Source organism: Lepisma saccharinum, chromosome 13 (genome assembly GCF_977018435.1).
Source record: "Lepisma saccharinum chromosome 13, izLepSacc3.1, whole genome shotgun sequence".
NCBI lineage: Eukaryota > Metazoa > Arthropoda > Insecta > Zygentoma > Lepismatidae > Lepisma > Lepisma saccharinum.
The window spans coordinates 81,478,607-81,497,276 of NC_139241.1; the positions used below are offsets into that span (position 1 = coordinate 81,478,607).

Consider the following 18,670-nt stretch of genomic DNA (forward strand, 5'->3'; position numbering starts at 1 on the left):
TCGTTGCGGATAATAACAGTTAATGAATCATCGCAGTTCATCACTTTGTAAACAACTATCTTTTTTCGTCTTCTCCAACGCTCTGCTTGAATCGTGTCACACGTCTAGCAACGGATACACTTACCAACATTCAGTGTTGCCAACTCGGTTGTTTTAGAGCCAGATCTGTACAGTATGGTGGGTGCATAAATATTACGAGGCAAATTGCCCATTCCGTTTTCAACGAGTCTGTTCAATGCAAAACGTTGCCGATGGTGGCGCCAACATATCTGTGCCCGAAGAGAATTTCGTTCTTCATTTGGCTACCCTAAGGGTTCAGACCGAAGCGACAGGCGACACGTGTAGTTTGGGGATTTCACCATTCGAAAAGACGCTTATGCGGACTGCGATGCCGCTACGGTGTGAAACGTTTGCTGCTGATTGGCTCGTTCTCAAGAGATACGTGTAGTCTGTCGCTTGTTACTTCAGTGTAAATTCTCCCTTAGTGAGATTTCAGACCAAAGCTGCAAGCTGTCGCTTAGGAACTCGCCTTGGCTACGTGCCTGCCTGGGGCATACAATATCGCGGGCCTATAACCATTTTTTTCAGAACTGTGAAGAAATCAGATTGTTGTTACTTAGTCTGAAGTACAGGTGTCCTAAATAGCCTAATCATATTAATATAAATATTGTACCGAAGAGCAATAAGCAGAACGTATTAAAGGTTAAAATCCAGAATTATGAGAGACGAATAAGATTTTCAAAATTACTGTTCCTTTTCATTTCCGATGTGCCACTGGGGCGACGTTCTTTATATTTAATTACAAAACCTGGGTGTGATCACGGTTTATATAACGCTGTAATTGGGCATCTGCCTGTTGTGTTCTTAATAAATAAATAAGTATTAAACTATTATTTTACCTATCAAAGTGGCAACCGTATAGAATAATATATATTATGATTTGTTTACGCGTCATTGAATTTTGACGCTGTAGTGAATTTACATTGTTTAATAACAAATAATAGTTTCACATCATGGTTTCATTTTGTAATTCAGCACAGAGAGATCGAAACATTTGAACACAATTTTCATGTTGCTACACTTTTTTTTTGGAATATAATTTCAGTAGTTTGAATATTTTAAAGTATGTCAAAGCAATCCAAAGTCATAAGGTAGTGATTGCTGCTACAACCTAATCAAGCATTCCCATTGGCTGGTAGCTTTTTGGGGTAGGAAATAACCTGTGGTGGTTAGGTTAGGCTTGTTGGGTTTGGTTCTCTTAGAAGAAGACGACGAAAAATGGTTGTAGCAGCAATACAGACCAAGTCATAAAAATCAGATTAGTTGTTTAATTGGAAGAATTAGAATCCTTTCAACTCTTAATAAACCATGCATAATTATTTTTATTTGACGAGGAGCCCCCAGAAGCGTGGGGGCCTCGGGCAAGTGCCCGAGTTGCCCCTCCCTATGGCCGGCCCTGTTGTTAAATATACAGTAACGGTAATTCATCAGTATGCAGTGGATGAAGAACGATCAGTGCCATCTTTTGGTCTAGTGTTGAATTAGATCTCGGGCTGAGACGAGGAGACAGTTGCAACTTCATAAATCTAGTTCTTTGAAAGTGATTTCTTTTTCGGTCTGTTCGGCTCTTTTTTCATAATAAGTCTTGGCAACACTGTTAACATTCCTCTCGAAATATAAAACAAACTTGTATAAGACTTCCTGCGGAGGTATTCGAAGCCATGAATTCTCTACAAATCATTTTCCTTGCGACTGATGTCCTTTTGTTATAGCATTTTTGATTGGAAGAAATTCCCATTGTTCTTGGGGCAGTTACAGCCCTTACGATCACTTCGTGACAAACACAATAAGCCATTCTTCAAACTTGTTATCGATTTCATTTGCCGTAGAGCCTAATCGCTCAATACCTCGTTTTTAATTTTCATTCTTTATGACGTTGTGAACTGTTCGAAGGGAAATGAAACGAAGGTCAAACAACCAGTGTTATAACTGGAAGATATTTTAAATGATTTCATTCACTTCATGTTTTTACGCCTTGTTTTATCAACGCACCTAACATTAAAACTTCGATTCCTTGTTCTCAGTAGCTTTGTACTCGGTTGAGAGAAGTGATCTGTTCATAAAAGAATGTGGAGTTTTGGTCTATGTCTGCTTCTCTTCTCGCTGTATATTGCCCAGGTGAGTTTCTATACTATATTCCAAAGAAATACATGGTTACATGCTTAATTCATGCTGAATATTTGTTTCCTCTTCTTTGCTAATGCTATAGACAATGGCCCAGGAATGTTTCAGACTTAGGAAGGATACAGGGCTTGACCTACAGGGTGGTCCATACGTTTGGAACAGTTTAACTTATGCACATGGCGCCCCTGTGGCTGTGCGACGCTATATTGAGCAATCCCATCCCCAACATTGAATTGGACGCCGTTGATTGGTCGCCCAAAAGTGCAAATCTTACTTCTGTGCTCTTCAACTGATGCAAGGAATTGGTGTCAATGAATTCCGGCGTATGTATCACCAAACCAATTCTAACCGAGTGGGTTCACCTGTGCATGCAACAGTTTTAAAATTAACTCGAGTACAGTTCCTCTTTTTGAAAGTTAAATCAGCTACAGTTATAAATTACATGCATCGATTGCCAAGCTTACTGTCTATTTATTTTTCACTGGTGACCGCTTGAATCTAAACTATAAACTATAACTATAAAAGTAACTACTGAAAGTAACTCATTGCACTTCAGGGCCGTAGCCAGAATTGACCTCCAGGGGGGCTTACGGGTTATCAGGGAGCTTTGTAAATCAGTCCATTTTTCAAAAGGTTAACAATATTAAATGAAGGTAAATTGTGTGTGTGGGGGGGGAGGGGGGTCATTAAGTTACATAAAGTTTAGAAATATCACACAAATACTACGTTTTTCTATATATTTTAAAACATCACTTAAAGTGTTAATTGGCTGCTACTGAAATCGTCCCTTACTACACACTCCATACTACTTTTGACGCAGTGGCGTATACTGGGTTAAGAACCTGGGCTATCGCACAATATCATAGTGTTCGAATGGACAAAAATTTGCTGGTGGGGGTGTTTTTTTCTTTTTAACTTATTTGGGGGTGGCGGGTTGAAGTGATGTGACTCTGTGATTAAAAATATATACCTCATAAATAAAACATGGAAATATACACTGTCAGTAAGGAAAGGATTTCAAGAATTTCATTCCTATTTGCATAAATGAGAGGCCCATATTGTGAAATATTATGTAGGCCTATATACGAGAATAAAAATAAAATTTCAACTTACCTATTTTCACGATTTTAAGTTCGGGTACTCCTTGTTGGCGCAGTAATAACGTCGTTGCTTTGAAACTAAGGGGTCCCGGGTTCGATGTATGGTGGTTTAGATACCACTTTAACTGTAGGTCCGATCCCCATTAGCTTATCTGTTCATAAAGTGGACATACAAGAAAAATCAACAACGATTTGGAGCTTATCGTCATTCGTAAGCCGAAAAGACAGCTTGTTAATTATGTCCCTCATTTCAGTTCACTACACAACACACAGCACATATCATTCACAAAAATACAATCCACTCACTACTGTATTCACACGCTGCCTCTAAATAAATTCCACGCACCAAGACCACTCGACGCGATCTAGACTAGAACTGGTCCTTGTCATTTCGGTAAACCATTCCCGCTCAGCCAACAATTTTATACTCCCCACTGTATCTAGTTGTTTGAAGGTCAACGACCTCTTTTTCAACTCCTCTGCAGGCGTTCAATGATGTTCTTGTCCCTGCCACATGACACTTTACCCTTTGGTCGCGAAAATTTGGCTTCAAGATTCCCCATTCCTGGTAAGATTACATGCTGGGAAAAATTGGTTTGCAACATTGACCCAGACTGTTGAGGATGTTCGGAGGGGTTTTCCCCGCCATATGCAACCCTGTTCTCTCTCCTGTAACAGTTTGACTCCACAATTCCCCGATCCTGGGGAAATCACATGGTGGGAAAAATTGGATTGCAACATTGATCGGAGCCCTGTCAAGCTTACCCGTCAACTCCGTGGAGTTGCCCGCCAGCTGGGCCAGCCGTCTCGCGAATTCAAAGAAAGCGGGCAATGTTTCCAACTTCTAAGAAATCAGGTTCATCTTCTTATTGAAATGAACAATTTTATGCACATTTTCTGATAGATATATTTTCTGTATTTTATTCCCTGAGTCTGGGCTTCGCAGATAGCCTAGAAAGCCCCGAATATACGCCTCTGGTTTGACGATACCTATATTTATATTACACAAAAAAGGATGGAGAATTTTCAATCATAGTGCCTACCGTACATTCCACTCCCCGGCTGAAACAATAAAACTCCCCTTCGTTCCCAAAACGTGGGAGCTGTTAACCTTTGACTCAGATGCGGAGGGAATTTGCATAGTGACTTCAAAGTCACAGATTTCTGTATAAACGGGAGGTCGCAACAGGGGCAACGAAGGTACAGATAAAGAAGCTCCCCTGTGAAGGAACTTTCTGAAGTCTAGAGAAGAGAATCTCCTAAATACACTTCTTCTTATAAATAAGATGAACGAATGTAATAGCTGCTGTTCATGCTCCCTTAATTTATCCTTCATCAAAGTTGTGAGCAAAATGATATCTGCTGTCTACATTTTCACTTTTCACTGCAAACAAATTACACAAAATAGCTTTCCCTAATGTCAAGGGGGCTGACCTCAGTGCCAGGGGGGGGGGGGTGCTGACGGTAGTTCCAGGGGGCTCTGCCTGGCTGCGGGCCTGTTGCACTTACTTGAAATAATAAATATCATTGTATCCAAAGACTTGTATGTAACCGCCTTTGGGTCCCGGGTTCGGTACCCGGTGGAGGCACATGCCACTGTGATTCGGATCCCACTTTAAACGGTAGGTCCAGTTCCGATTAGCATTTCTGTGCATAAACTGGACTTAAAAACAACAATTCAATCACTCAATTCAACCGCCTGTGTGGCAGAGATTGTCTCGTCACGAGAGAATTCAGGTTCAGACCTGGTCTTCGCATGTGTGCTTTTTGTGAGCGTCCCATACTCATTCTCGTGTCATCATAATTAATACTCACTTTTGGTAAAATCACAGTTCATTTATACGAGGATGTTACCGATGTAAAACGGCGATAAAAATTAAAGTTACCCATTGCAACATGCCATGAAGGGAGCTGTGGAGGTAAAGCCCCCCCCCCTATACATTCATAATCACTGTGATCAGCACCATGCTCCGACCGCCTTTACCCCCGGACAGGGGTGCCCATCCCTCCCAAGGCCCATGACGCCCTCCCTCCAAAAAGGTAGAACACCCCTCCCATTTATGCCGAATTAATTACTCAAATTATTTTTGTCAGACAAAATTTGCGGAAAAATATAATACCAGAGGTGCAACCACGAATCTTTGTCTCGGGGGAGCAAGTACCAGGATAAACTTACCAATAATAATAATAACATTAATAATGGCTTTATTATTATTATTATTATTATTATTACTACTACTACCAGTAGTAGTAGTATCAAAGACGTTACTATCCTCATAAATTACGCAAAAAGGGGGTAGAAGTCTGTGCTAAAGCATTTGTTTGGAACAAACGATTTAAAATATTTTTGCAACACCGTCAATTTCACATTAGCTAATAATGGAAATCAAGCACACAAACTGTATTCTTGAATGGCAGAAACTGAATGATAAATGCATTCCGAAGATACAGTGTAACTTTCATGTACAACATGTTTTACACATATGCAACATGAAGCGACATAAAATAGAAAATACATATGCAACAAGCTAACACTAAATCGTGTACGTATTCAAGATTTAATAGGGCGCAAATAATTTCACTGGATGCCATGGCATTCTCTCTTTTACTACATTTGTTTAGATCATTCGGCGCCCATGGCCGACTCCCGCCGCCCCTAGCTACAGCTCTGAACTTGACGAAAACGAGAAAAGCAGATAATGCGAGCGAAGCAAGCAAGAAAATTTTACAAAATGAATTTTTATTTGTATAAAATGTTAAATCGAAGGGGTAATTGCTCCTCTATGACCCCTGCCCTTTGCAGGTGCCCTTGGCCGTCAATGTTTGTCCCCCCTTGCTACCCTAGAATTGACTTCCGTCGAAGGTTGGGGGGGCAAAAAACCCCTACCCCCCTGTGGTTGCGTCACTGTATAATACAGGCATATTTAAGCAATATATGTTTACTTTAGATACTTTAGGCTCACTGCCATTGTTAGTCAACCTTTTTCTGCACAGTTTGTCTGCTCCACTAACCTTGTATTAATGCGAATACCACGCCCCTTCCATCCAAACCGATTCTAAAGGTATAAGAGGTGGTGTTTAATTTCAACCCTATCGCCGCGATCACCACAGGTAGGTGGAAACTATACATAATAACCAAAACTAAAAATCAATAACAAGTCAATCAAACGATATGATCCCCCCCATTTTTGTGTGAAGATATATAGAATTGGTATAAAATGTTGTCCCCCCAAAAAATTCCCATGACGCAGGCGCGTCATGAGACCCCTGTGGGCACCCCTGCCCCCGGAATTTCCCCCTATTTATTAGAGGCTGAGTGAATCCCAGAGCCGTTCGATGGAGGGGCATTGCTGGAAATCATCCACCTCCGAAATCGAACCAAGGTCTTCTTCGTGGAAGTCAGACGTCTTACCAATTGGACAACCGCGGCTCTATTTAGATATATTTAGTGTAACTAAATAAACATTGTATTGAAAGCAATTGAGTTGAATGCACGAAGCACGAATGAACAAGATTACGTTCAGAAATCTAATGGATATCATCAGGACAAAGACGATGCTTATTGGGAAGAAAGAATTTAACAGGTTGAAAGGTTCAGATACCTGAGAGAGACATGAGCTGCAGTTAGCAAGTCAAAGTGATAATAGCAACTGTGAAGGAAGCTTTTAATGGAAGAAGAAGTGTGTTTTTGTGTACCTTTGAACAAAAAACTAAGGAAGAGACTAATGAAGTGTTTTGGTAGAGTGTAGCATTTATGGCGCAGAAACCTGAACATTATGAAGCGAGGAAAAACGACTGGAAGCTATAGAAATGTGGCTATGGCGAAGAATTGAATGTGTGAAATGAACGAAGTAAGAAATAAAACGGAGTTGGCGAAAGAACAGCAGTGTTGGAAGTAATCAAAAGAAGAAAAGGAATGACTAAGGAGGAACTGCCTACTAAAACACACACAGGAAGGAATGGTTAGTGGGGAAATGATTCAGAGAAGATATAAGCTGATAGACGATAAAAAAAATTAAGCAGACCCTACGCTATGAAGCACAAGGATTAATTTATGGTCATTTTGACTCTGAACGTATACCCCCCAAATAAATATGAACTTACACCCCCCAGATGGAAAGTTATTGATAAACCCCTGCCTGTTGTATCTTACCAGAGATGCGAAATTGTGATACTTCAACGCCAGGGGTCCCGGATTCGAATCCCGGCCTGGGCATGGATGTTTTTGAGTGTTCATTTATCAATTTCATCCTATCATCACTAGGGGTAGGGTTTTGATGACCATAAAATTGTCAAAAAATGATCTTTAAAAAATGAATTTATTACCTAACACATCCAAGAAAATACCTTATAAATTCTGAAAGATTTGTAAAACAAATTTATAAACTACCAAGAGAAATTCAAATTACAAATTAACGTTACAGTATCTATCACATGTTCATTGCGTATGGCAGCACAAGTAAGAAAGTTCACTTTTTGTCATCTTTTACACTTTAAGTACTGAGTTGCAGTACACAACAAAAATCATATGCAAATTTTCCAAAGTGAATGATTGTCGGTTGTCGAACAAGAGAGCCTTGTACATGGAAAAACTTCTCTCGACTTCCACCGACACAACAGGAGTGTACTTGAAATGAACAATATCACTTGCTGTTAAGTCACTTTCAATTTCCTGACAAAATGTCCGATACAGAGCACAAAACTTTGTACCCCTTGTTTTTTTAACAATAATCCGTCTGGCGACAATGTATTTATTGATAGAGTGGTAAATCACATTGTTTGAGCTGAATTGTTACACAACAGCTTGTATCAACAATACAGCACAGAATTTCTTTGTTTCTTCAAACACAGTCGTTCAGAACTGCCCTGAAGACAATGAGACGAGAGTCGGGAACCTCTCTCCTTCAAAGGGTTAAATTTGCACGTAAAATGCCCCTTCTTTCACCAAAATGTAGAAAAATGCATAATATGACTTTTAAAAGGCCGAAAAATGACCTTTACTCCAAAAAGGGTAAAAAAATGCAAGAAAATGCCCTAACGAAGGCATCCAAATTTATTCACTTACGTGTAAAACACGTTCCTATCTACTTATGCAATGTTTCTGCCTTACCAAAAAAAAAATGCATTTGCATCAAAATCCTAGCCCAAACCATCACTCATCCCCATCTTCGCAAATTAGCCAAAAGTGGCACAAGAAGCGAAGTAAAATAAAGCAAATCAATCAATCAATCGTGATACTTCAATAAACTAGTGTTTTGCTTACGTAATTTCGCTAGAACAATATAGCCGTGTCAGCCGTTATTTCATGGCCTAGAAATGAATTAACCTTTTTACAATCAAAATTTAATATTTTTTGCAACCGAGTACTGTTATACCGTTCAAACATGAGAAATATTATCTCAACGTGAAATAGGATTTGTGACGGCTAAAAATCACAATGCAATAAATAAAAATTGCAAGAGTGAACATACGATTTAGAGAGTTTGCTTTTCATGCAAGACAGAAACTGGATATTTACGGATTTTTCTTTAAAATCATAAACTGCAATTTCTCATAAAATGTCATTGTTTGCATGAAACCAAGATGTTATTTTTCTCAGAGTTACATTGAACATTGCTACATGGCCGTGAATACATGTAGGGGATGTAGAGGTAGGGGTTCACACAGTGGCGTGCCCAAGGGGGGGGGGGTGATATACCACCCTACTTTGGTTCAACATTTCTTAAAAATTACTTTAAATGCTTGAAAATATGGCAAAATATAGGGTTGAATACTAAAAAAGTAACACATAATGCTCTTTCCCCTTTTGAAAATACTGGCCACCCACTGGGCCCACAAATTCACAATTTCAGCCAGGCCCGTACCCAGGATTTTTTTGAGGGAGGGGCCAGTGGCGGCTATTTGGGGCGATCTGGGAGCAAATGCCCCCGACATTTTTGCCAATTTTCCTCCCCGTACTATGGCTTCTTAATGCTTGTCCACCAAGAAAAAATAACTCTCCTTGCCCCCTCCCCTTCCCCAGTTTTGACACCAAATCGCCGATACTGGTCAGTATTATTCGGATAGTTCTGAGTTTCGCAAATTAAAAATGTTTTTAAATTTCATTTATTTTCTTATACCAAACCAGTGAACAGCCACGATAATTATACGTATGTTCAGAAAATATTTATAAATTAAATTATACGCCTTAACAATTATTATTACAATAAAGAATTCTTAATGTGGAAGGATCAAAGCGGGGAATGGTTAACCAAAGAGAGAGAGAGAGAGAGAGAGAGAGAGAGAGAGAGAGAGATATTTTCACCTGGTAGCCATTAGCGGCGATTGGGTGCCAAAGCTGGGAGGCAAGGAAAATTTACTTTCTCTCAGTAGACAAGTTCGAGTTTTTGTTTTAGGCCCATTTTCTGCACTGATAGACTAATTGGAACTGGACCTACAGTTTAAAGTGGGATCCGAACCACTACGTGCCATCACCGGGTCTGGGTGGACAAGGCTTAGCATTCATATGCCATAGTGCAAGAGAACAAGTGGAAATAGTAGGAGAGGGCGGGCGACTGGTTCCATGCCCCTCCAATCGCCGCCACTGCTGGTAGCCTTGCATCAATGGCTATAAAACTAAAAGTACCCAGTTTTCCAGACTGCAGGCTTCTGGAGACTGCCTCTCTACACAACAAACACATTCATTTATGCTAGGTCAAAACTGAAATTTTTACAAGTTTGAAAAATCGTCGATGTTATTTTCGTAGCTTCTTATAGGTTCACATTTAAAAGTTCCATGGCTCGAGGAGGAGCCGTGGCCCCCATGGTTCCTCCCCTGGGCACGGGCCTCATTTCAGCCATTTGTGGAAGTGATGTAACAACACCACGCTACGACTGCCTTTACCACCCATGGTTGCCCCTAGGTACTCATTTATTAGATACTGGGTCTATGGGAGCTTTCAGACCGAAGCGACAAGCGACACGTCTCTTGGAATCCAACCTTCTGAAACAAATGCGACTTTTCGAACCGACAAGCTGCACATGTTGCTCGGACTTGGTAGAAAAAAAAAGGTAAAGTGCTCCCCTGAGCTTAGCACCATGCCATGAAGGCGTATAGGGGGTGTGGGGGTAACGCCCCACACTTTCTTGATCCGGTCGTGAGTGGGGGTGATGTGATCAGCATCACGCCCTTGACCGCCTTTACCCCCCAGGGTTTCCCCCAGGTACCCATGTTATTCGACGCTGGGTGGGCGCCGAGGCCGCTTCCATCGTTAGAAAAGTTCCCGGATTTGAACCGGCCGGGGATCGAACCCGGGACCTTTAGCATGGTAGTCGGACGCGTTACCGACTGAGCCATCGCGGCCAACCCGGACTTGGTCGTTTTCTCAATGCTGTGCATCGTGTCGCCTCGGTCTGTTGTTCGCGCGTGCGCAGTAAATGCCTGCTTATAGACCGAAGGGACTCGTGTCGCTTGTCGCTAGGTCTGAAAGCTCATAATAAGAAAGCATTCACCCCCAATTTCTAAGCCATACCAAACTTCTAGGTTGCATAACACTTGTCCAAAGACGAGTTTTAATCTATTAATCCATCCTGGATTAGGTTTTTCCAAAGTTTTCATTTAGTCTCCCCAGGTAAATAATAGCTATCCTAAAATTCGATCAATCTTCCAGTCACGGTTAAACCAACGGTACAAATAAATTAACCACTAAGTGCGAAGGGGTATCAAATAGTTTTGCCTGTTGAGGTATAATTTGTTTAATAATGGAAAGATTGAAACAATGAACATACATATAGTTTGCCTGTAGTGTCCTCTACTCAGAGTTACCCTTACACATAGTTCCCATCACGTTCGATGCATTTGAGCGAGCGTTTTAACCAGCCCTCAAAACCAGTTTGGAAAAATTCCACAGAACACTCCCTGCCCCACCGTTTCAAAGCTGTTTTAACCCCTGTAGGTCCTGGAATATCATGCCACGTAGCACAGACTTAGCTCAGACTTAAGTAGTTAAGTTCAAAGTGGGAGAAACCGAAAGTGTGGACATGACAAGGAGTTGGCCGGCCATGAACGTCGTTGACCGACGACAACCGCCACAGGGATGATGAGCTCATTCGAGAGGATAGACGCATCACCATCCAGGAAATTTCTGTTGCAGTGCATATGTCCTATGGGTCAGCACATGCAATGATTGAGAGTTTGGGATACCATAAAGTCTGTGCTTCTTGGCATGAGATTCGATGACCTACAGGAGGTTAAAAACAGCTCTAAACGGTGGGGCAGGGAGTGTTGTGTGGAATTGTTCCAAACCGGTTTTGAGGGCTGGATAAAACGCTGGCACAAATGCATCGAACGTGATGGGAACTATGTGTAACGGTAACTCTGAGTAGAGGACACTACAGGCAAACTATATGTATGTTCATTGTTTCAATATTTTGATACCACCTCGTAATTCCACATTCATCCGACCCATAAAACATTCACCCAAAATTTTGCATATTTTTCACACTCCTAGATCTGGCAACATTTTAAATCTGACGTAAGTCTTGAAGCTTTCCTGCCGACGAATGACGACGACCAGGTCGATAGCCCGAGAGAATCTTTCCATTTTTAAATCTGGCCATAGCCCCGCCCTCTCCTATGGCGCCTTGCTCAACATATGAAATGAGTTATACGATCCATTTCCCCAATGTAATCGACTCATTTTCTTTTTTTGGAGTTTTTTTTTGTACAGAAGTACGTATCAACGAGATAGGCATGCATCCACGTAAAACAACTCCATTAAAACTGACCAATGGCAAAGGCTAAACGAATCCACAGCGTACTAACAATTTCTCACACCCCATTGTTCTACAGTTTTTATTCTGAAGGAATTTATGGACCTTGCACAATGCAATTCCAATCTCGCTTGCAATTCGCATAAATGTAAACAATGTGCAACAGTAGTTAAACTTAGACAGCGATCAAAGCACGTAGGTCAATTGATTTTCTAGCGTCATCACGATTTCTTGAAATAATGGAATATGTAATAGAATTAGGAAACAACGTTTCTAGTTCTTGATTAAAATAATTTGCAATGGCACGTAAACTTCTCTCCCCAGACAGCAGTATGATCTCGATGCGTTCCTCACGTGTTCCTCACATTCTGGTACTGTTTTCTCACATTTGGAAAATGAGACATTTGTTGCAATCATATCTTTTTAATTATTAAGACAGGTTAAAAAACATTCACCATTGCATTTCTCGTGAAATTCTAGCCTTATTTAATATGTCACATCACCCCCTTTTCCCATTTAAAAATTTTGAGTCGAATTCAATATGGCGGACGTCCTCTTGGAACACACCAATATGGTTTCCCCCTAGGCCAAACCTGTTTCTATTATGTCCAATTGTACCCAGCCTAACTCCTTTACATTTTTTAGGAGGTGTTAAGGGACTTTTGAATCATCACCCTGTAGTTTGCCTACAATCTCTAGCCTTTTGTGTGTCAAAGTCTTCAGTCACGCCATTCAAGTCGAATTTTAACCCCCATATTGCTTTCTAATGATAACGTGGCGACGGTGAGTGTTTTTCAAAAAACAGATGTTGGTTCTCAAATACGTCTTGATTTATTTTAAAAGGCAGAAGCTCTTTTCGCCACTCGCTAATTTTATCGTCAAAGTTAGCAGATTGTTAACGTAAACTGATTCTAACGATAATGACGAGTTGAAACTTGTTAGACCCCTGGCATAGTGGTAAAATCTGACAAAACCTGTAAACCTCCATTCCCTATAGGAGAGGTTTTGGGAAATAGAAATACAAGTATCTCCAGATCAGTGGCGAAGCGTGACATCTTTACGTAGTCATTGGAAGATTTGCCAAAGGTCAGGGTCAATCTTTCAACAAGGGGGGGGGGAGGGGAATTACGTGTAGTTTTTTAGTAATCATTCCTCATTTTGCCATCTTTTTCTGCCTTTGACGTTCTTTTATTATTATTATTCTTTTTTCTTTAAGAATATTGATAAGCAGGGATTATGACCCTCACCAACCCTTCCTTGAGCACGCCACTGGACACTTGGAAGAATCTTGATAACTCCAGAGAAACCCTGCCGTGGCTGTAAACATGGGGGCTGAAAAAAGGCCTGTTATGACCCAGACCTTCAAGAGTGGGGGAAAGTAGAGGTTGTTGGACCTTGTCGTAGGGTCTGGCTGTTCGGAAGCGTTCGGCTGTTCTCGGCACCGGCAGAGACCAGAGGGATTCGCACCATTCTGCGATGAGCTGAGCCGTCTGACACCATGCCTTCAATAGGAACTTGGCGGGAGGGTTAGGTGCGAAGGGGCAGTACCGGGCCCTCATTTCGATGCGATAAACTTTAGCGAATCTCTTGCGTATTTCGAGCTGTTTCATGCTGTCGCTTCGCTTATTTCGCACAAATATGCGAATATCCCGACTTATTTTTTTTTACTTCTCCCGATGACCGGACGCCTCGCCTCTGCTCCATATCTTTATTTCGATTTCAGTCGCGGGTGTCTTTCACCTTAAAGGGAATAGGGCAAGATTCCCTGTCCACGGTAAATCCTCTTTTTAACTTTTCTTAATTTGGCTACATCGCGTTATGGCGTCTGCACTATCTCGGCAAAAGTTTATGGCAGGAAATCGGTCGAAGGTTGTGGTCACGAACAAGAAACAACTGAGTTCCGTCGGACCAGAGTCGGACAGACACAGCAGGCTTGCACTTTGCAGTCCCAGTTTGAAAATTCTCTCTCTTTTTTCTATAGTAGGTAAGCTTATTTAAATCGAGCTCAATCGCTAATATAGGATTTCTTTCCTTCCTCCTAATCAGACTCGATCACGTTTGCACAATAAATGAATGAGAATAAAATATTCGATAATATTATATAAATATTTTGGAAACGTGAGGCCCCTTAGAGCGCGAGGCCCTGTGCGGTGGCCACTGGCGTACGCAGGATTTTTTTATTTCGGGAAGGGCTGGAATTTTAAAGTACATACTTGCTTTCTAGGGAGCGGCTTTCCACTCTCAAAAATGGCATTTGGGGCCAATTTAAGTTTTTTTTTTAATTATCATTTTGTTTCTTCCCCGAGTTTTCACCGATTTTGTTTGAAAAATTGATTTTCTCAAAATTTCGGAGGTGGCTGTAACCCCATCAGATTCCCTCTGCGTACGCCAGTGGCGGTGACACGCGTCGCACACCCCTAACGGCGGCCCTACCTCGTCCCCATCCACATCTTGGAATATATGTGCATCTGACTGTACACTTCCTCCAACTCTTTCAATAATGTTAGGTAGCTATAGGTACTTTATATATTAAATAATCGTACAACTTATTAGTTTATATAAAATAGAAACATTATTGGAGACAGGCAAATAAATTCCTTCCATACCAAATACCCAGTGGCGTGCCCAGGGTTTTTGAAAGGGACGGGTTATGTACAATTCTTATGGTAGTCAGCCCTCATTTTGCCATCTTCTCCTATCTTTGACGTTCTTCTTCCTTTTTTTTAAGAAATACTGGGCCAAAGGGGGGGAGGGGAGTTATGACTCCCACCAATCCACCCGTCCTGGGCACGCTACTGCAAATACCAAATGTAGAAATAGTATTGGAGATATAGGTGCAGACAGCAAATTATTTAATATGAAATAGAAATATAATTGGGCGTGATGTAGACAGTAAATTCTTTTATACCGGATAGAATATTTTTCAGAGAGGTTGAGGCAGGCAGCAGTGGTATTTATTTTTATGCAATATTATTAGTAGCAGCGGTAGGTATAAATTTTCGCAGGCACTGTCAACGCAAAGTTGTATAATTACAATTTAATCCTTTCCTTTAAGTAAGTTTTGCGGAAATAAATCAACTTCATTGTTATACAAAAGTAAATGGATATTTTGTTTATTAAATTATTTACTTCTTAGGTCTTTTCGAAGGTTCCCCCCTCTCCTAAATACATTCTTGCTGGCAGCATTCGAGTTCTACAACAAGCGTTTAAGTGGGTGTAAGTTTTTCATCCCGTAAAATAGCGCTCAGTACTATTCTCCTAAATAACTGTTACTTCTAAAAAATCATTAAATTACTCTTGTAAATTTTTAAAAATATGAAATAGGGGGGGGGGGGCAAGTGCCCGCCCCCCTTGCCCCTGCCAAGTTACTTTGCAATTGTGTATTTCCTTTGAAAATGCACTAATAACAAGAAATCCAAGAAAACTTCATTTGCTAAGAGCATTATTCGCATTTCTTTACAGCTTGATTGGCCAATTCGGTCGGTTGGGTTTAACGGGCGAAACAGTGTAGCCAAGACCGGCTCGCTATCAATAGCATTGTCGTCATACGATATTACCAATTTTTAAGGAATTAATCCGCATTCTGCCACATTCGTTCCCAGTACTCTCCCCGGTGCAAAATATGTAGTAAAGTCAATACGAATTACAGCGAGACCTAAAAACAAGTCTTAAATGCCGTACTTAATCACTTGTGTCGCAACATTCGCCATACGGTGTGTGTTGCAATCTTCGATTGTCGGTTGTAAAATCGAAGTTAATCACGGTAATAAGATTTATTGGATATCACGGAAGTGCTTTTTCGGCATTTGTTCACAGCATTGAAATACTGCTTGAAAACACTGGTAAAATTGAAATTACCTGTAGATCTGCTATAGGAATGGTATCGAGAAAATATGGCCGACTCGTTAAGTGGTCAATTTCGATCTCACCACTAGCGTTGCTCACGAATTATTAAACGAAACGTTTCGAACGAATATGTTCAAGCTGTGATTTATCTACACACACCCCTAACACTCCCCCAAAATATCCTGAACATTCCCTTAATATATTTCAGGAAGGCCAAAGTTATGGTAATTTTGACTCTAAATGTACACTTAGGGTCAAGTGCCCATATTTCGGATACTTAATTTCAAATTAGATTTTCAGTACCTAAATGTAAACAAAATAAGCCATAAATGTGTTGATAAACATTGAACATATTTATTAATTTATTAATGTTTCTGAAAGTTATATTAACATTTGTAAGAAATACTTGGTATATTTTATGAAACAAAGAATTGTATGCATATTTTTAGTCTGACAAAAAGGTTGCCTAATGTCGGATAGGGTATTTTCTAATTTCGAATAGGGTTACTAATGAGTATTGGAAAGGGTGCACAATTTCGGATAGTCGAAATTAGGTACCCGTGTAGCATCCGAAATTAGGAAACCCAGTCGCATATTCAATATGGCGATTCAGTGCGTTCCCCCTCTGAAATAATGTGACTGAAACTACGTAATAATGTTTGCTGAATCTCTCAAGATTATATAAAATTTAGACAGAAGTGAGTAAATACTAAACTTCCAGTTGTAGGCCTTAAGTTTGGATGGTGAAATATTACATCAAAACTCTGGAAAAGTCAGAAATATCAGCCACACACTAAAGAAACATTGCTCAAGGTCACGCACAAGGGTGAAACTTTGGAATGAAGTAGCGTGTTAGTTGGCACTATCTGCACTTCGGCGCTGCTGTTCTAAGGTGGAAATTTCTTGGTATCCGAAATTAGGAACCTATCCGAAATATGGGCACTTGACCCTAAACCCACCTAAATAAGAACTCGCCCCCACCCCTAGATGGACAATTTTGGATAAACCACTGCGTTCGAGACGAGACGGGACGAAATAATATGTTTGAGACGAGACGGGATGAACGAGTAACGAATATGTTCGAGACGCGACGGGGCGTTTCCCGTGGCGGAGTGGTTAGCACATCGCGCTACGACGTCAGGGATCCCGGGTTCGAATCCTGGCCTGGGCATGGATGTTTGTGATTGTCCATTCATCAATTTCATCATATCACCACTCATCATCATCTTCGAAAATTAGCCAAGAGTGGCACAAAAAAGCGAAGTAAAATAAAGCAAATCAATCAATCGAGACGCGACGAGACAGGCCAATGTCTCGTCTCGTACCCAACAATGGTGTTGCTCGAGTCATTTCCCGTCTTTTCTCCTTTTCGAGACGAGACGGCATTTTCACGAGACGAGACAAAACAAAGTCTACTCTTTGTTACTACACTACTACATTTACAGTCGCGACGCGATAAGAAGCGGTGTGCAATCAGAACGCAGAACGGCAGAACGTGACCAAATTCTGTCTTCTCGTTGGCCGCCATGTGGTTGGGGGTTTTCTGCGTTGCCACGTTCGCACAAACACACGGACAGGCTAGTCAGCTGTTGGCAAGCTCGGGAAAAAATAAAACGTCACGCGAAATTAAGAACGTACGTATCAGTATGCTAATATATGTTATTTCCGTAGTAAAGTGATAAATTAACGAATCTAGAAGTTTGAATCTGAAGTTTCTTGTAGGTTAACGTTAACTTTCCGTGTGAATTTTACATTCTGGCAAGCATGAAACATTTTATCTTCCTGCTCTACACAGCAACCGAAAACCTTCACTGAATGAACCTCTGTTGTGTTTTTATTATGGTACATTGCAAGCATCAGCTACCGGCATCTTTTTACTTGCGTTGAATCGTATCACAATTACCTACAAAAGAAAATGTGTCTTGTGTTATGAACAACTGTGGCAAATCGTTCTCCTTTGATTTCATGCCGCCTCTCTTTGCCTTCTTTGTCACACTGCGGAGTTCGTCTTTTTCGCAACTCGATACCGACCGCAGCTATTCGCGCCTATTGTTTCTGTATACGAAACTCGCCCTTTGTTTTGTAAAGACATGGAATTTATACTTCTGTAACATTGTTGAAACTTCAGAACGTGCAAATGAAATGTATTTCTTGAAAATTAGGGCGAATTACGTATAAACAAATTACGTACAACTTGGTTTCGTTAACACGTTTTTAAATTATATTTTGCGGAACCTACAAAAATTCACCTCTAAAACAGAATTTCACAGAACTGAGTTACTGTATTACGGAGAAGAATTTATCAAGAACAAATCAGTTGCATCTGAATTGATTGATTGATTGAGTTGGTGTTTTAAAATCCACTTTATGCACACTACGGCTAATCTGGAATGGACCTACAGCTGTAAGTGGGATCCGAACCACTATGTGCCTCGACAGGGTATCGAACCCAGGATTACTTGATTACAAGGCGACGACGCTTACCCTACCACTGTACCATCGGGAAGGCACATGTGGGTGTGTGAAGTGAGATAATTTGGGAAGCTACATGAGAATACAGGCTGTGGCAATACAGAGTTCAATAAATTACAACGAAACGCTTGGCAATTGCTCGATTTCCTTAACATTAATCAGGGGCGCCGACTTGTCAAAATTATTGGGGGGGCTCTGATCACTGAAATAAATGAATGAATGACTCACTCACTCCCTTTTTTTAAAAATAAAAATTACGTCCTCGTATAGCAGTTTTTAAACAGCTATTATATTCCTCATGCAAATGAAATGTAACA

At 40.7% G+C, this 18,670-nt stretch overlaps 1 protein-coding gene across 2 annotated transcripts in view; it reads left to right on the forward strand.

Annotated features, from left to right (window-relative positions):
* The first annotated feature begins 1,933 nt into the window (after window positions 1-1,933).
* LOC145997460 (trypsin-7-like) overlaps window positions 1,934-18,670 on the forward strand; it is a 52,975-nt gene continuing 36,238 nt past the window's right edge. Inside the window, exon 1 of one of the 2 annotated variants that reach the window (XM_083134532.1) lies at window positions 1,934-2,178. In XM_083134532.1, the coding sequence (XP_082990658.1) occupies window positions 2,128-2,178 (51 nt within the window). In that variant the 5' untranslated portion in view covers window positions 1,934-2,127. The remainder of the gene's footprint in view (window positions 2,179-18,670) is intronic. The other variant, XM_083134533.1, reaches the window with a different exon arrangement.